Genomic DNA, 15,059 nt, shown 5'->3' with positions numbered 1-15,059 from the left:
GGGGTTGGTGCACAGATGAGAACCGCGCTGGATCTGGGCTGGAGGTGTTGGTTCAGGAGAGTTCCAGCTATAATGGAGGGAAGGGATGCTTCTTGTGGAAAAGAAATCCGCATCAGGATCCACTCAGTTTGGTTACGTGTTAATTGTACATATCTATAAAACGTAATAAAGATACTTTTCTCAGAATATGGGAAAGAGGAGAAATAGTTACCTGACTTTCTTACAAGTTTTTAAGTTTCTAGGGTTGAACTGTATTTGAGTTACACATTAAGGTGGACAATCACAGAAATTCCTTCATGGCAAATTTCACTGGACTGGATGAGGCTGGTGGTACTAAATAACATGTCAACGATTAAATATAGAGCTAAGAAATCATGTACAGGTGTAGCTTTGTCATATAAGAACTGAAGACTAAATTATCACCTACTTTTCCATGTTGAGTTATTTCTGTGTATTCTTGTCTGGTTTTCCTTTCAGAGTAATTTAGTAATTTCACTGTTGTCTTGATAGGAATGTGTGTATATGTTTTCTGTCATTTCTAAAGACAAATACATGGGAAAACATTCTGAAACGGATAAATTGTGGTTTTGTTTAAACTTCTCAAATCGTTTTCTAAGAGCTAAGACTTTGATCTATGTGAACTTGATCTCCTGCAATTAAAACACAGGAGATTTTCTATTCTCCCTTTTCAAAGAATCACCCTGCAGCTTTTTATGTCGTAAATGACATCCTTCCCAAGACCCCCTTGACAAGAAAATTATTTATGTCAGTGAGGGAAAACAGTCTTTTGCCTAACCTATGCAGTAAATCAGCAATGTCACCAAGAGTAAAAGTTAGCCCCATAAAAATTAGAGCCGTTCATTCACACCGTCTTGGAGAAAACACATTCTTAAGATGGCTTTCTACCCACCTGTGTTTGAGCAACAGGTTGAAGGTGTCTTTAATTCAAGCACTTTAAAAATTCTCTTAAGATACGGTATCAGAAACATGTTATTTAACAGTCAGTACCCAGTTAAAATGCGATAAGGTAGCTGCTAAAGATAACATCAAGAGGGGGGAAACCCCACATAACGTCCCAGAGATCCATAGAGAAATAATCTGGTTTTCTGCAGGAGGTGTTTCAACTCTGAGGAATATCTTTAAGGTTGAGTCTGTCTAAGGCCTGCCATTTTTTGTTTCATTTGTGTGAGCTGGGTCCCATGGAAGCTGGTGGTAATAGCCTACTTCTTGTAGTCTACTTACTCCATTCCATGACTGGGATGCTGAGTTTGGTCTCGGGTTCAGAATTGGATGATCTTAGCCTCTCACCAGGCTGTAGTCCTTAGTTTTGTTGTCGTTTCTAGCTTTGGTTGTACAGAGTGATGGATGTTAACTGAAATGCACAGGGGGTGGGGGGGGGGAAGCATCTCCACTGTTGAATCCTGTTCTTTTTTTCAAAGAGTTTTATTTATGTATTTTTAGAGAGAAGGGAAGGGAGGGAGAAAGGGAGGGAAAGGAACATCGATGTGAGAGAAAAACATCGATTGGTTGCCTCTCGTAAGCACCCTGACTGGGGACCCAACCTGCAACCCAGCCATGTGCCCTGACCAGGAATCGAACCAGCAGCCTTTTGCTTTGTGGAATGACACCCAGTCAACTGAGCCACACCGGTCAGGCTGTATCCCCTTCTTAATTGTTACTGGTGTTTGACTTTTTATATTAGCTGTCTTGGTGTATTAAATTTCAGAGCCATTTTAAACCTGAAGTCGGTCCCTACCAGATGGAGTAAAACATCATGTGCTCTTGGGGGATGATTTGTAGATGGACTAATGTGAACCCTGTAATCTGATTGGGAAAATCCAGGAATGTATGTTTAAAATTAAAAATGCAATTGCAATTGTTCTTGTAGTACCACATAAGAGAAGGTAAGAGAAGTGGTGGTTTTTGAGCACAAATGTTTGTTTACATGTGTGGCTACATTTTAATCGCAGTTATTAGCAGGTCGAGTTTCATTCATTTGTAAAATTGCAGCCAAACTGCTTTTCTCGTAACTTCAGGTGTCAAAATCGGATGTTAATCTTGACATCCGTGCACATTTTTGCTTTCCAAGAGGCCTTTCTTTGAATGAAGCTAACGTTGTGTGATCCTTAACTGTTTTACAGATGAGAACTGGAATGATGACCAACTGCTTGGGTTTGAACCGTGTAAAGAAAACCTTGTGTCTGGCTGCAATATAATCAATGGGAAGTGTGAATGTGTCACCATTCGTTCCTGCAACAATCCCTTTGAGTTTTCAAGGAAGGATGCCTGCCTTTCAGCCTTGAAGAGGATTGAAGGTAAGTACTAATTTTCACAGTTGTAAGCTGGGCATTGTGGAACCCTGAACACTGACAGTACTTGAGCTTGAAAAGGCAAAGACAAGCTTACAGAGACTGATAGCTTATATAATCTCGATTAAGATGCATAAACTTGTCCAGGGGCTGATGTGATGGGGTGTGTGCCCACACGTGTGTGTGTTTCTGGGAAGCAGAGGAAGGGTAGTGCTGTGGTGGCGTGTGCAGGGTACTTGGTGCCAGCTTGTCTAGGTCACCTCTGCGTAACGGAGCTTTCACGAGTGGCGTGCTCGAGATCAGCATCTGTTGTCACCAGGTCCATTCTGCCTGATTTGCTGGAGGACGATGCTCCATGGGGAGAGTGCTAATTAGAAGTGCATATCATCTGGCAAGAGAGCCTGTCTCTTCAGATGAGATGGGAGGGCTGTGTGGTCATGACTGAAGGCTGAGGTTGGTTTTGCCAGGGGGCAAAATTACACAGGTGAGGATGGATCACTGGGCCCTTCGCCTCTAGAATGAAGTCAGGAATCACATTAAAATAACAAGAAAAGTATATTCATGTGGCTCATAACTTTTGTACATTCATGCATAAAACCTAAAAAAAAGATTAAGGACTTGAAAATATGATTCATAACAGCAGTATTCACAAGTAGTACACCCAGAGTTTGGTGCTGTGGCTCACCACCAGAATTAACAAAGGGTAAGGCCTTGGCTTGGGTCTCAGCCCTGTAACTGAACTCTCTCAGCTTGAGGTTTCACTTGGGGGGGTGGGGGGGGACTGAACAACACACTCTTAAATATACCTTTATCTCTAAAATAATGCCATTCTGAGATTTTCAAAGTCCAAAATCAAACTCATGGGGGCGGTAGAGCAGGACTGACATTTTTGAAGTGCATCAGGTTTCCAAGTCACGTTAGATGGTAATGAAAAATAAGAAATTTAGAATAGCCTCTAAAATAGCGTCTCTTTGTGTTTTCCAATGCCGCTGAATCCTTAAAAGAGAATATAGTATTGTAGACCACAACAGACATTAAACTGTAGAACCACAGAGAGTCCAGGCTAACATCTAGTCTGATCCTTGACTTTGCAGATTGGAGAACTGAGCCCCACACAGTGGGTCACTTGCAAGCCTAGGACTAACCACGCAGGTCTTTTTTCCGTCACATGATTTAGACAACACAGCCAGCGAACTCATTTCTGCCGTCCTGTGGCACTTTGCTCACCGCTGTCCCCACCTCACTTCCTGCCAAAAAAAGGACTTTGCCCACCTCAATATATAACTTTCAGGGATGTAGATGCAGAAGTGAAATGGCTATTTAAATAGTTAATTTAGTTACTCATACCTATTTTAAATGGCATTATATAAAGTAGTAACAATTTAGATGACTGCTTTTCTGCCATTCTTCCATTTCATGAAAGGATGTCATTCAGATGTGTCAGATGCGTCACTGTCATTGTCTTTGCCCAGGCGACCTTCCCAGTCGTTTGACACCCACCCCCCCCACCCCGTTCCCGAGCACACCTCGTCCTTCCATCTCAGTTGTTGAGATGCCTCAGATTATGCATCCACGTTATTACAAGAAGTTTTGTTCTAAAACACAGTATGTTTTCACATAAAAGTAGGACTGTTGCATTTTTAATTAGCTAGGTGTATGGTTATGATCTTTACAATGTGGAGATTAACTGCACTGATTTTCCAAGTGATTCTATAAAGGCTGTTTACAAGATACAGCCCTTCCAATTTTGAGATCCTTCTCTCAGGAATAATTGCTGTAGCTGATTAAATTTCTGTGCCTCTTTTTTCCTTGTTAAGAGATTCCGTCAGGCGACCGCTGTATAATCCAGAAATAGGATTGGTTGAGGTCACTTAAGGTTAACATATCTTCTACAAGTAGTACATTGTTTTTCAAAATAAAGCACCCTGTAGTATTTGAGGTCATGTAAGAAGTCAGCATTAGGGGAGTTTCCATATCTGAGAAACAATTTTGAAGAAAAAGCTCTACGTACAATCAAGTGAAATTGCATTATGAAAAAGAATTAATGAAGATATTTAGGGCCAAAAAATGGGGCCCGGAATTATATGATAAGGTATGATGGAGGACATGGAGTCTGAACAGTTTAGAATTTGGGTGGTGATGGGTTCCAGAAAGGGAACAATGTGGACAAAAGCATAAAATGTAGAAGTGAGGTTTGTGTGACTTCCATGTAAGACACTTGGGAAACTAGTCTTAAGACAGCAAGGTTTTATGTTGCTACTTAATAGGAAATAAAGATGGGAGGCAGGAAGGGCCCAGATTATGAAATATCCTCAATGTCATGCAGGGCGCTTATGCCTGGTAATAGGAGCTATCAGAAATCAGTGCAGGTTGTGAGCGGAGAGAAGCAGAGCACGGGGCAATCGATGTTTTGCAGGCTGGGGTTGGGGGATGCCGAGTGGATTAGCGAGTGAGAGGCTGCAGTCGAGACACTTGTTGGAGAGCTGCTTTGGTTATTTCGGTGTGGGGCGGCAGGAGACTGGTCTGGGGGTGGCAGGAAACGGCAGGGAGGAGGTGGATACACACCGTTTTGACAGAAGAACCTGCAGTATCGTCTAAGAGACGAGGGAAGGATGGAAATGCGCAAAGATGATTCTAGGGTTCCTAACCTGAAAACATAGAAGAATAATAGAGCTGGTACCAGAAATGGGAAAACTCTTTTGAGATATTTGTGATAGAGTGGAACTGAAAAATGGGGTGACTGTTTGAGGGGGATATAAGGACAAGAGGGACTTTAAAAATACAGCTGTTACAGCGTGTTTGAATGGTGACAAGAATGATCTAGAAGGAGAGACGGATAAGGGGAGAAAGGCAGTGGTAACTGCAGGAGCAGAGTCTTTGAGGAGGGAGAGAAACAAAATCGTTCCCATGTCTGAGAGATGGATAAAGCAAGGTCAGCTGACATTAAGGTGGAAGAAGAGGTGTGAAAAATTGAGGAGGGAGAGAAAATGTAAAGCAGACATCTCAAAGAGGGATGAGTAAATTAACCAGAGAAATGTATTCCAGTCGCCTGATAGCGCCCGTAGCTTACTTCAGGTTAGGGGTTGTAAATTTGCAGGGAGACCAGCCAGCACACTTGCGTGCTTTTTCTCCAGCTCCAGAGCAGATGCATTGTAGGTGAAGAGGTATAACTGGTGTCGGATTTTTCCTGGTGAGTCCGATAAAACGAGGAAGGGCATGGAGATTGCGAATATGCCAGAGAGTACTCACGGTGGCTGGGGAGGGGACGGAAGCAGTGATTAGGGAAGAAACCCCGAGCCAGAAGTTCTGTAGATAAATGCCACGACGTGTAGTCAGTGCGTAATTGGATTGCATGTGTTTCACTTGAACGAGGTTTTCTTCTTTAAAGGGGAGCAGGAAGAGTGGTCTGAGAGGGACAAGGAGAGCAAAGAAGACACCTACCCCACCCCAGGATTTATGGAAGGTGGGAGATGACACTGTCCCCACTCGAGAGGACTTCTAGGGACAAAGAGCTTCCAGGAGTACCCAGGTGTTAATTAGAGCACAAAGGTGAAGGGAACATCTGGGGAAGAGAATGGCAGCAAAGGGGAATTTGGTGCCCATGACCATGAGTTCTAGAATTGTGCAGAGCAGGGGTGGTTTTGCAGAGCCACGCAAAGATGCGTCCAGTGTTGATGGATGACCTACTAATTCAGACTTGATTCTTACGGTCTCTTATGGGACAGTGAATAGTTCATTCCAGTTAACACCTTCTTTTGAGGACTTTTTGGGGGGCAGTTTAGAGTGTGAAGGTGTCTGGTTGGGGGTGGAGCAAAGGGACTAGTGTTCTTGCCAGAGTGTGAGAAAACAGGAGCCCCCATTTCTGTGCCATGGGAGTGAGGTCTGAGCATGAATTCTAAACATTACTACAACATGTAAAAGTGCGTGCAAGTCATTGCATGGCATTTCGATCTCATACTTCTAGATTATGGAGAATAACGGCAACGTCCAGGTATCAAAACGTTCCTGTGTATTCCTTATATTTGTTTAAAGGAGTTGGTCCTGGACTTTACCAAATGTTTTCTTTCCAAAAATCTATGAACGTATTACCTTAAAGTCAGGCCGTCGCCGATTGAGAGGACATGGAGCGCTGGGTAACAGCCAGCTGTGGTTTTATACAGAATGGCTTGTCAGATGGAGCCGGATCTCTCCAAGAAAGAAGGGAAAGACTGAGGAAGACTGAATGACCTTCACGTGACCCACCCCACCTTGATCCTAACAAAGCTTATAATTTTGTGCCCCACTCCCTGCCCATCATCAGTTTGGTTTTTGTTGTGCTGAGCTCTGCAAAAGTTAAATTGATGCCCCTTCAGAAAAGGGGACCAGACTAGCAGAAACGGTACGAGGCTCTGGGGCTGCCGAAGGGTTCGGGACCGCTCTGGAGTTAGTCGTCGTAGTTACAGTTGGCACCAGAGACCTCCATGATACAGTAAGTTAGACTTTTAAGTGTGTGTGTGACTCCAGGTAGGGATAACTGGCTTTTATTTTCTATTGGAATAAAATATTACTATAATTCAGAGTGGTTGTAATAAGTTGAAGAAGTAATCAGAAATATGAAACCATGCCAAGTTCAAGGAATGATGTAAAACACCCTGGAAACCATTCATCCATTTATCTATTCAGAAAATATTTACCGAGTGCCAAATATGTAGTAGGCATGGTGCTAGTCGCTGAGGACACAGCTTCCATGAGCTCATATTCAGAAGGGGAAGGATGACAATAAATGCAGAAATGAACAAGGAGATACAGTATGATCAGACCTATGAAAAACAATCAGAATGATACGGGAGAGAACTCCTGGGATTACAGGGGGAGTTGCTGTAGATGCGGATGCCAGGGAAGTTTTCTGTGAAGGGAGGGGATCTGAACCGGAATCTGGATGGAAGAAGGAGTCAAACTTATGACTGGAGGGGTGAGAATTCCATGCACAGGGAGCTGGAAGTGTGGAAGTTCTAAGGTGAGAATGAGGTTGGTATACAGAAGGAACAGCAAGAAAAACCAAGAATGTGTGTGACTGGCATGTGCTGAGGGAGGGAGAGAGGGGTGAGGGCCAGATCACACGATGCCTTGTAGAGTACCCTGAGGTGTGTGCATTTTTGATGAGCACATAGGAAAGTTATTTAAAGAACTGTGAACGAGGGTGTGATGTAATTTGATTTGCGTTCTAAAAAATGAATATGGCGGAGAAGAGACTGGTGGCTGGGAAAATGCAAAAATGGGAATGGAGTCCTCAGGCAGGGGCTCTTTTAGTGATTTAGGGAACTTAAGAGCTGGAGATGGAGAGATGACTTGATCTGAAATGTGATTTGGAACTGTAATGAACAGGACTCTGATGGATATGTGGAGGGGGCGGGGTGAGGGAAAAAGGAATGGAGGAGTTCTCTTAGATTTGGGGTTTAAGCACATTGTAGGGCTTTTTTACTAGGGGTTGGAGCAAACTTAGAGAAAACTAAGAGTTTTGTGTTTGCAAATTAAATTTGGCACCCAAGTAGAGCCATTTGTTACTAGGTAATTTTTGATGTAATTAACTGATTAAGAAGCGTTCGACATGCATAGCTCCGCAGTAAGTACATGAGGACTACAGAAGTCCACAAGGGGGTTCAGGAGATCAGAGAGAAGAATAGAAACCGCCCAATTCACACCGATTTGTCACCCTGCAGAGACCAGCTGAAGGGATATCTGCATGGGATCCATGAAATGTGTTCCTAAATACACTTTTTAGCCACTGCTGCATCGCAGAGCGCTTGGGTTACAGGAAAAGTAATAGGTTTATGTGGAACCTATTCCTACTGGGAGCTACACAACGAACATTTTGCAAAAGAAGGAAGATGGGTGGGACTTAAGCATCTTCCTTTGTTTTAGCTAAAAGCTCTTAGAATAATGTTAAATGGTTTATTGTTTGGGGCTGTATTTAATATTTTTTTCTTTACAGGATACTTTAGAGAAAAGATAGCTAATTAAAGATTGGCATGTGATACTTACCATGTCCTATACTGAGTGGACAAATACCAGCTGCTGTACATTCATAAGACAGAAAATTAAGGAAGGCTTTGGGGAGGAGTTGGGAACGGAGCCCAGCTCTGGGAAATGTATTGGGTGGCTCAGCAGACGGGCAAGGAGGATTAAAGAGCATCCTTTGGAAAAGACAGGATGGGGTGGGGGGGTTTACTAGGAGGTCGTTAAGGCTTTAGTGGCTGATTGACTTTGGAGGATGAGGAAGGGGAAGACTCCCAGGTTTGGGGAGGAGGGGCTGATTATCAAGATAGAGGCTTTGGAGGTGTGATGGTCAGGATAGACAGTGGTGTCATCTACTAGAACGTGGAATAGCAGGAGAGCCGCTCTACGGGATGTAGGGTGAGGTGGAGGTTGAGTTTATGTTTGAGATGTCCGCAGAGAATCAAGGGGAAGATGAGAGGGTTAAGGATCTGGAGCTCAGAGATCTGCACTGGAGACGGGGATTTGTGAGTCCCCCCTCCAGGGAGAAGGCGGCGCGGTTGTTAGCGTGGCAGCCGTGGGCATGACGGAGGCGGAAAGTGACTGCCAGTGTTACAGCATCACAGGTGAGCTGAAAGGTCCTGTGCAGTGCGCGTGGTGCAGGAAGCACTGAGCGCTCCGTTAGCATCATGGAAGGAAGCCGAGGACTCCCGCCGTCAGCCAGCTAGCTGCAAGTTAGCCTCAAACGCAGCTGTGGCGCCGTGATCCTGGCATGTATCAAACGGACTATATCATTTAATTATTAATTAATTAATTGATTAAGTTGTACTCCTTCATCCAAAAAAGACTTGAAAGGGGTTTACGTATGTGAGAGCTGGTAGATGGTACCGGAGGTTAGAGCCGTTCGGAGTGGGAGCGCGGAGGTGACTGAACTTTTGCACGGGAGGGCAAATGGCATGGCAGTCACAGGCGCAGTCCGGAAGAGCGCTGTCCTCCGCTTTCTCCGCAAGTGCCTTCGGAGGCTGCTCCTTTCATCGCTCACTGATTTCTTCATTTGGAGAATATATATTGAGCACTTGTGTGCCGCTGGCCCTCAGAGTCCACCAGTTTGACTTTGTTTTGCCTTTAACCGGGGGACCAGCTTCTAAACAGCCTTTAAGGTGCAGGCACATAACACCGAAACACGTTTTAGATACACTGTGGGGATTCACGTTTGACTCTCTACAGAGATACTTCATAAATGTCTTAAATGGTGTTTTTAACAATTTATCTATTCTGGAAACTTACATTGCACAACATATATATACACTCAGGCGGAAATTAAAGATTGGAAAGAAGGTAAAGATTTGTTTACACAAAGTTTCATTTCTGTATTTTTCTGCTGCTGAAAATCAAAGGAAGTTTGACTTTACATAGCCTCTGAAAATGAACTAGTTTTGACACAGAGACAAATGGCTTCTGTTTTATAGACTTTCTTTTCTTCTTCTGGTTTTTTAAAGCCCAAATAACAGGCTTAATTTTTGTTTATTATTCTGTACTCTAAATTTGCTGTTTCACCCCTACCTAAGGAAATGCTAATATTCTGTGAGCTTGTTGTTCCCTTTTTAGCTTTTTGCACTTCACTTACGTCTTTCGCACCAGTGAAGCGTAGGTGCTACATCTATTCGTGGTGGTTCTCTTTCCCTTCGACTGTAGCCTTCCGTAATCTGTGCTCTGAGCGGCCCGACCATATAACAAACCCTTGATGCCCCTTGCAACGTTTGCCCGTAGACAAACATTTAGTTAGTATTTACAAATATCTTTCTTTGCTGTTTCATGGTGCTGTTTGCTTTCACTCATAGAACTTTTTCCCTCGCATAATTTTTGGGGTTTTTTTTGTGTGGGAGGTTAAAGGTCAGGGGCTGTCACAGAGATCACCCAAGAAAATGTGATTAAATGAATGTGGCACATTATTTAACACTCATTCCATCTTTAAGATGGTGCAACAGAATTCCCTCTTGACCTGTAGCAAAAAATCTGCCGCCATCTCCTAATACAAGTCCAGGGATGACAGGGGCACCGGCTCTGCCCGACCCCTGTTCCCACAGGCGGCTCGCGGTCCCTGGTGAGGCCTGGGTGTCGTGCTCACACGGAGTCTCTGAGGCTTCTTAAATGAGAGGGACTTTCACGGCCACACAGAGATTTCAGTTTGCCAGGACAGGACCGGGACTGGGGAATCTGCACCGCGGGCGAGCCCCCAGGAGGAGCCGCCACTGCCGGGTGTCCACCAGACCCTGCGTAGCGGAGTCGGGGAGGGTTCGAGAGCACCTGCCTTGCTGCGCAGAGACGAGGGTTTGTCGTGCCAGCGTGAGGACGCAACTTGTCTTCACGTAGTCGTTGGGCTGACGTTGGATTTCTGCTTTTGTTTTCCAAAGCCTGAGCACTTGTTATAAGTTGCTCTACTTCAGATATTAATACCTGACCATGATTTCATTTTTACAATTTTTAAAACTTTTTTTCCAAGTAAATATGAGAAGAAATGAAAATCATTTGAGAAATTTCATAATGGATGCCCAGGGACCCGTGGTGAGGAACACACCAGGTCCTGAGATTGGACACTGGGGAAATTGTTGATGATGCAGATGAGCCTTTGCGTAAGTTTACCTGTTAGGTCTTTGCTAAACCTTCAAAATATGTTAACACCTTATGTCTATGTGGTTTTTTTTTTTTACAATTATGTCAATCTACATGGTATTCAATGCCACTATCCCCAAATCTTTCCTAATACAGGATTGATTATAGGGAAAATGATTCGGTGTAATCATTGTAATCAAGGATCAGACACACTGAGAGTCAGATGGTGTGTCCTCCCAGCATGGAGCTGCCGTCGTCTGGAAGACGACGACAGAGGAGAGTGGAATGGATAAGGTCCTTATCAGCTATGATCTGTGGAAGGGAGGACAGACATGAGGTAGATTTTATACATTTATAAGGTTTATGAAATTTAGGGGGAAAAGGTCTTAGGGAATCACTTGGCCTTTCAAAACCGCTGTCACATAATCGTTGATAATAGAATGTATGAGCATGACTTCCAAAAAACCCCCCCATACAACCTCTCAAACTCTGATTCTTCTTTATCCTGAAGCCAGACGTTCAGTGTTCCGAGGACTGTGTCTCCTTTGGGGGCTTTGAGGTGCGCCGGTCCACAATTTGTGAGTTAGTCACGTGCTTCCTCACACGTGCTCCTCGATGATGCTCCTCTTCTCAGGCTAGGGACCTCTGAGCCAGGGTCACGCCTGTGAGTGTGTTGCTTTGGCTCCCATATATTGTTTAAAAAATTATTTTCGAGGAATTCAGTTAACATGGCTTATGAGGTTGGGAAACACTAGCCCTTTCCTTGACCAAATTTTAAAAAAATGGTTTAACCTTACCTTCCAGATGGATGCTGGTTTTTTCCCTTTAGCTATCCAGATGCCATTGAAGATACTCGTTCAAGGACGGCAGCACGGCTCTTATGTAACTAACTTTAAATCTGTATTGCTGTCACCCTGTCTTTGGGAAACAATCACAAAATGATAATATGACCTATCTTTCCTTTTGGGGAATATATATATAAAAAAGTGACTTGGAAATATAAATATACGTGTTTTGTTTTAAATTCCAGCAACGTCAAGGGAAAAGAAGTGTAAACAAAGTTACGTATTTTCGTAAGCAGGAGACTTTTTATTCTGGTCGACCACTGAATCAGTATTTTATAATTTTAGGTTATAGGTGCAAATTGTTGTTTTGGTAACTGGTACAGGGGAAAACAAGGGCTACCAAAAGGCGGAAACCAGTTTTGACACTCTGGGAAATCAAAACAGGAAACTCAAGGAACTTGGCATAGGGCCAGTTGGAGAGGAGCAGTTGCTAGAGTAATTATACCTGCACTTTAGCTGTTGGAAGTCGTACTGCGACCTTCCGGTTGTTGTGATTTTGTGTGTGCCCAGCAGTAGTTTACATCCTCATGCTAAGAGGAGTGTGTCTGTGTGTGTGTGTGTGCAGGAGCACTTTATTTAGCCCCATTGGGGTTACAATAAGTGGTGCGTCCTGGGCAGCTAGCTCCATTGGTTAGAACATTGTCCCAATATGCCAAGGTTGCAGGTTCGATCCCAGCTAGTGCGCTTAGAAGAAACAACCAGTGAATGCGTAAATAAGTGGAGCAACAAAGCAGTGGTTCTCTCCCTCTCTCCCTCCCTCTTCCTCTCTCTCTACCCAAGAAATAAAACTTTTTAAAAATAAAAATACATGGTGTGAAAAACAAATTTTCAGTCCAACCCTTAGAATGATGCTTTCTACACAGTTATATGTAAACAGCTGGTAACATTCTATACCATATGTTGATTTCCTTTGCTTTAACTCTTTATCTGTTCTTGGAAGCCATCTCTTCTGTCCCCACTGGGTGTAGGCCAAACATGTGCTGTCCTCTTCCCATCCCTACCCCCAGGTTAGTTTCAGAAGGTGTAGTTGACCAGTTTTTGCTACAAGTCTGTGCTTCTTTCAAGATTAAATACCATGGCTTTAGTATGTCTTTTTAAAAAACATATTTACATAGTGATTGTTATGAGGACAAAAAGCACCCTGGCACCTTCAGCCAGAGAAACGGCGTTCCTTAGGGGCCCTACTTAAAGCCTTCGGTGTCTGCCTTGGGGCCCCGAATGGGGCTGCTCGAGGACAGCCTCCAGGAGGTTAACGTTTTCGCTGCTCGGTAGCCCTGAGCGGTCCCTTGCAAGTTTGTGGTTTCTGACTTGGATGTGGGCAACCTCTCAGTTATTCCCAAGGCTTGGCGTGTGCTCTCTCACACAGAGCTGTTGAGTTGCTGCTTTGCCCAGCTGTGTCCACCTAAACCCTGGCCCCCACAAACACTCTTCCTGACGTGAGCAAAATATCTGGACTCCTCATCCCGGAGGCCTTCACAGCTGCTGCAGAGGGAGCTGAGTAGCGACTACTCCCCACCGCAGGGCCCCCTTCCTGAGAGGAGTGGGACCTGCCCCTTTTGTGTCCTTCTGCCCCAGGCCAGCTCTCTTCCTCCACTATCCAGAGGGTGGGGACCATCAGCTTGTCATCCCCAAACTCAGGCCCTGAAAACCTCGTTCGTTAGTGTAATTAGTATTCCAAAACCATAATCTGGGATTTGGGACAACTCGGGCAAGCTTGGTAGTTTATGTTATTTGTTCTGCATCCAGAAAATAAGAAAAAGTCTGTTAAAAGGAAAGTTCAAGATTGGGAGCAGAATCACTTCAGCAGGAATTTACATTCCGTTGGAAAGTGATCATATCAAATGGTTATATAAATCTATCGATGTAAGTGAGGTTCTGTGGTAGATTCTGTTGTTTCCCCTTCCCACCCTTGCCAGCATTTTATATTTACTTTTCAAGGGAGGAAAAATACTTTTTGAATGAAAAGTGTTTTAATTTTTTAATAAAGCAAGAAAATCTTCATGAACAGGAGACCAGGCACACACAAAGGGTACAGTCACACATAAAGGGTAGACCTCAAGACAGAGCTGGAACTCCTTCCACTTCCTGAAGGGTAATAGAGCTAACCTCAGGTCACAATGGTGAAGATTGCCAAATTTGTCTTTTTTCTCTCTGGCCACCCCATTCTGTCTTTTCATTTCCTTTTACTCCAGAAGCCCAACTACAGAAGCCAGTTAGTAGAAGCCAACATTTTACTAAAGAAGCTCTCTTTATCATCAGCACCTATAATCTAAGGAAAAAATAAAATTAATTCATTTCATTGATTATACTCTAGAATGTTACTTCAGCCATCGTGTGCATTTCAATCCTTTCTAACTGTGAAATTCCTATTAAAGGAACCCAGCCCAGAAGCAGGAGAGCTCTTCAGGGTGGAGCTCCTTCCTGGCTGTGTCCCGCACCTGTGGGGCCCCCCACAGGGAGCCTGGACCTGGGGCTGGCCTAGCTGCCCAGGGGCTTTCGAGAGGGTGTGAATAGGACTTGGTCACAAGGGTCTGGTGGGGAGAGGAGACGGGCACACAGGTAGTGGTAATAAGAGCAGAGCAGCCCTCCCAGTCTGAGTAGTGCCGTGCATGGTGGGCTCTCAGGAAGATAAATGAAAATGACTTTAATCAGTTGAAAGGTATTTTACGATTCATAGGCATATTTTATGTATACTCCTAGAACCGGTGCCTCTCTCTTTGTGAATGTATAATTTTCTCAAGGAAGGTATTAAAGAGCACTAAAATTCAGTATTTGGATTTTTAAAAGCAATGTTCCAGTGAAAATAAAATGTGACTCATTCCCTAGTTCATATTGACCTTCAACAAAGCGTGCTGTTCCGGGCCCTGGACTAATTTATTTTGAAACCTATGACAGGATTCTTATAATGCTGCATGGTCTCTGAGATGAGAATAATGGACTCACGCGGGTGGTTGATTCATCTAGAGCTCGGCGTATACTCTCTGATAGGCTGCCTTCCTGCTTTTGATTTGAGGTCTCTGTTATGTGTGTTTTGCATCAGGAGGAAGCAACAGCTGCAAGTAATGCCTGTAAAGTTGGAAGAGGGAAGGAATTAAGACATGATGAATTAATATTTGTGTGACTTTTTAAGAGAGTGGAATGTTCCTTTAAATTGTGGATGTGTTTTTTTTTTTTGTTTCTGGCTAACAACTTCCTAGTTTTCCTATACTTCATTATTCTTTTCTCTGCCACTGGGACTTTTTGGTTTTTTAATTTCCCGAAAAGCAAGCAAAGTGCTTCCTCCTTATCAGTAGGACTTCTTTTCCTGTTCCAGCAACAA

At 43.8% G+C, this 15,059-nt stretch overlaps 1 protein-coding gene across 1 annotated transcript in view; it reads left to right on the top strand.

Annotated features, from left to right (window-relative positions):
* Positions 1-15,059, top strand: part of CRIM1 (cysteine rich transmembrane BMP regulator 1) — a 178,487-nt gene that overhangs the window by 35,015 nt on the left and 128,413 nt on the right. Inside the window, exon 2 of the mRNA XM_024552954.4 lies at positions 2,142-2,315. Coding sequence (XP_024408722.3) covers positions 2,142-2,315 — 174 coding nt within the window. The remainder of the gene's footprint in view (positions 1-2,141; positions 2,316-15,059) is intronic.

Source organism: Desmodus rotundus, chromosome 5 (genome assembly GCF_022682495.2).
Source record: "Desmodus rotundus isolate HL8 chromosome 5, HLdesRot8A.1, whole genome shotgun sequence".
NCBI classification, from domain to species: domain Eukaryota; kingdom Metazoa; phylum Chordata; class Mammalia; order Chiroptera; family Phyllostomidae; genus Desmodus; species Desmodus rotundus.
Note: the sequence above shows the minus strand (reverse complement) of the source record. Positions and strands in the feature narration are given on the sequence as shown.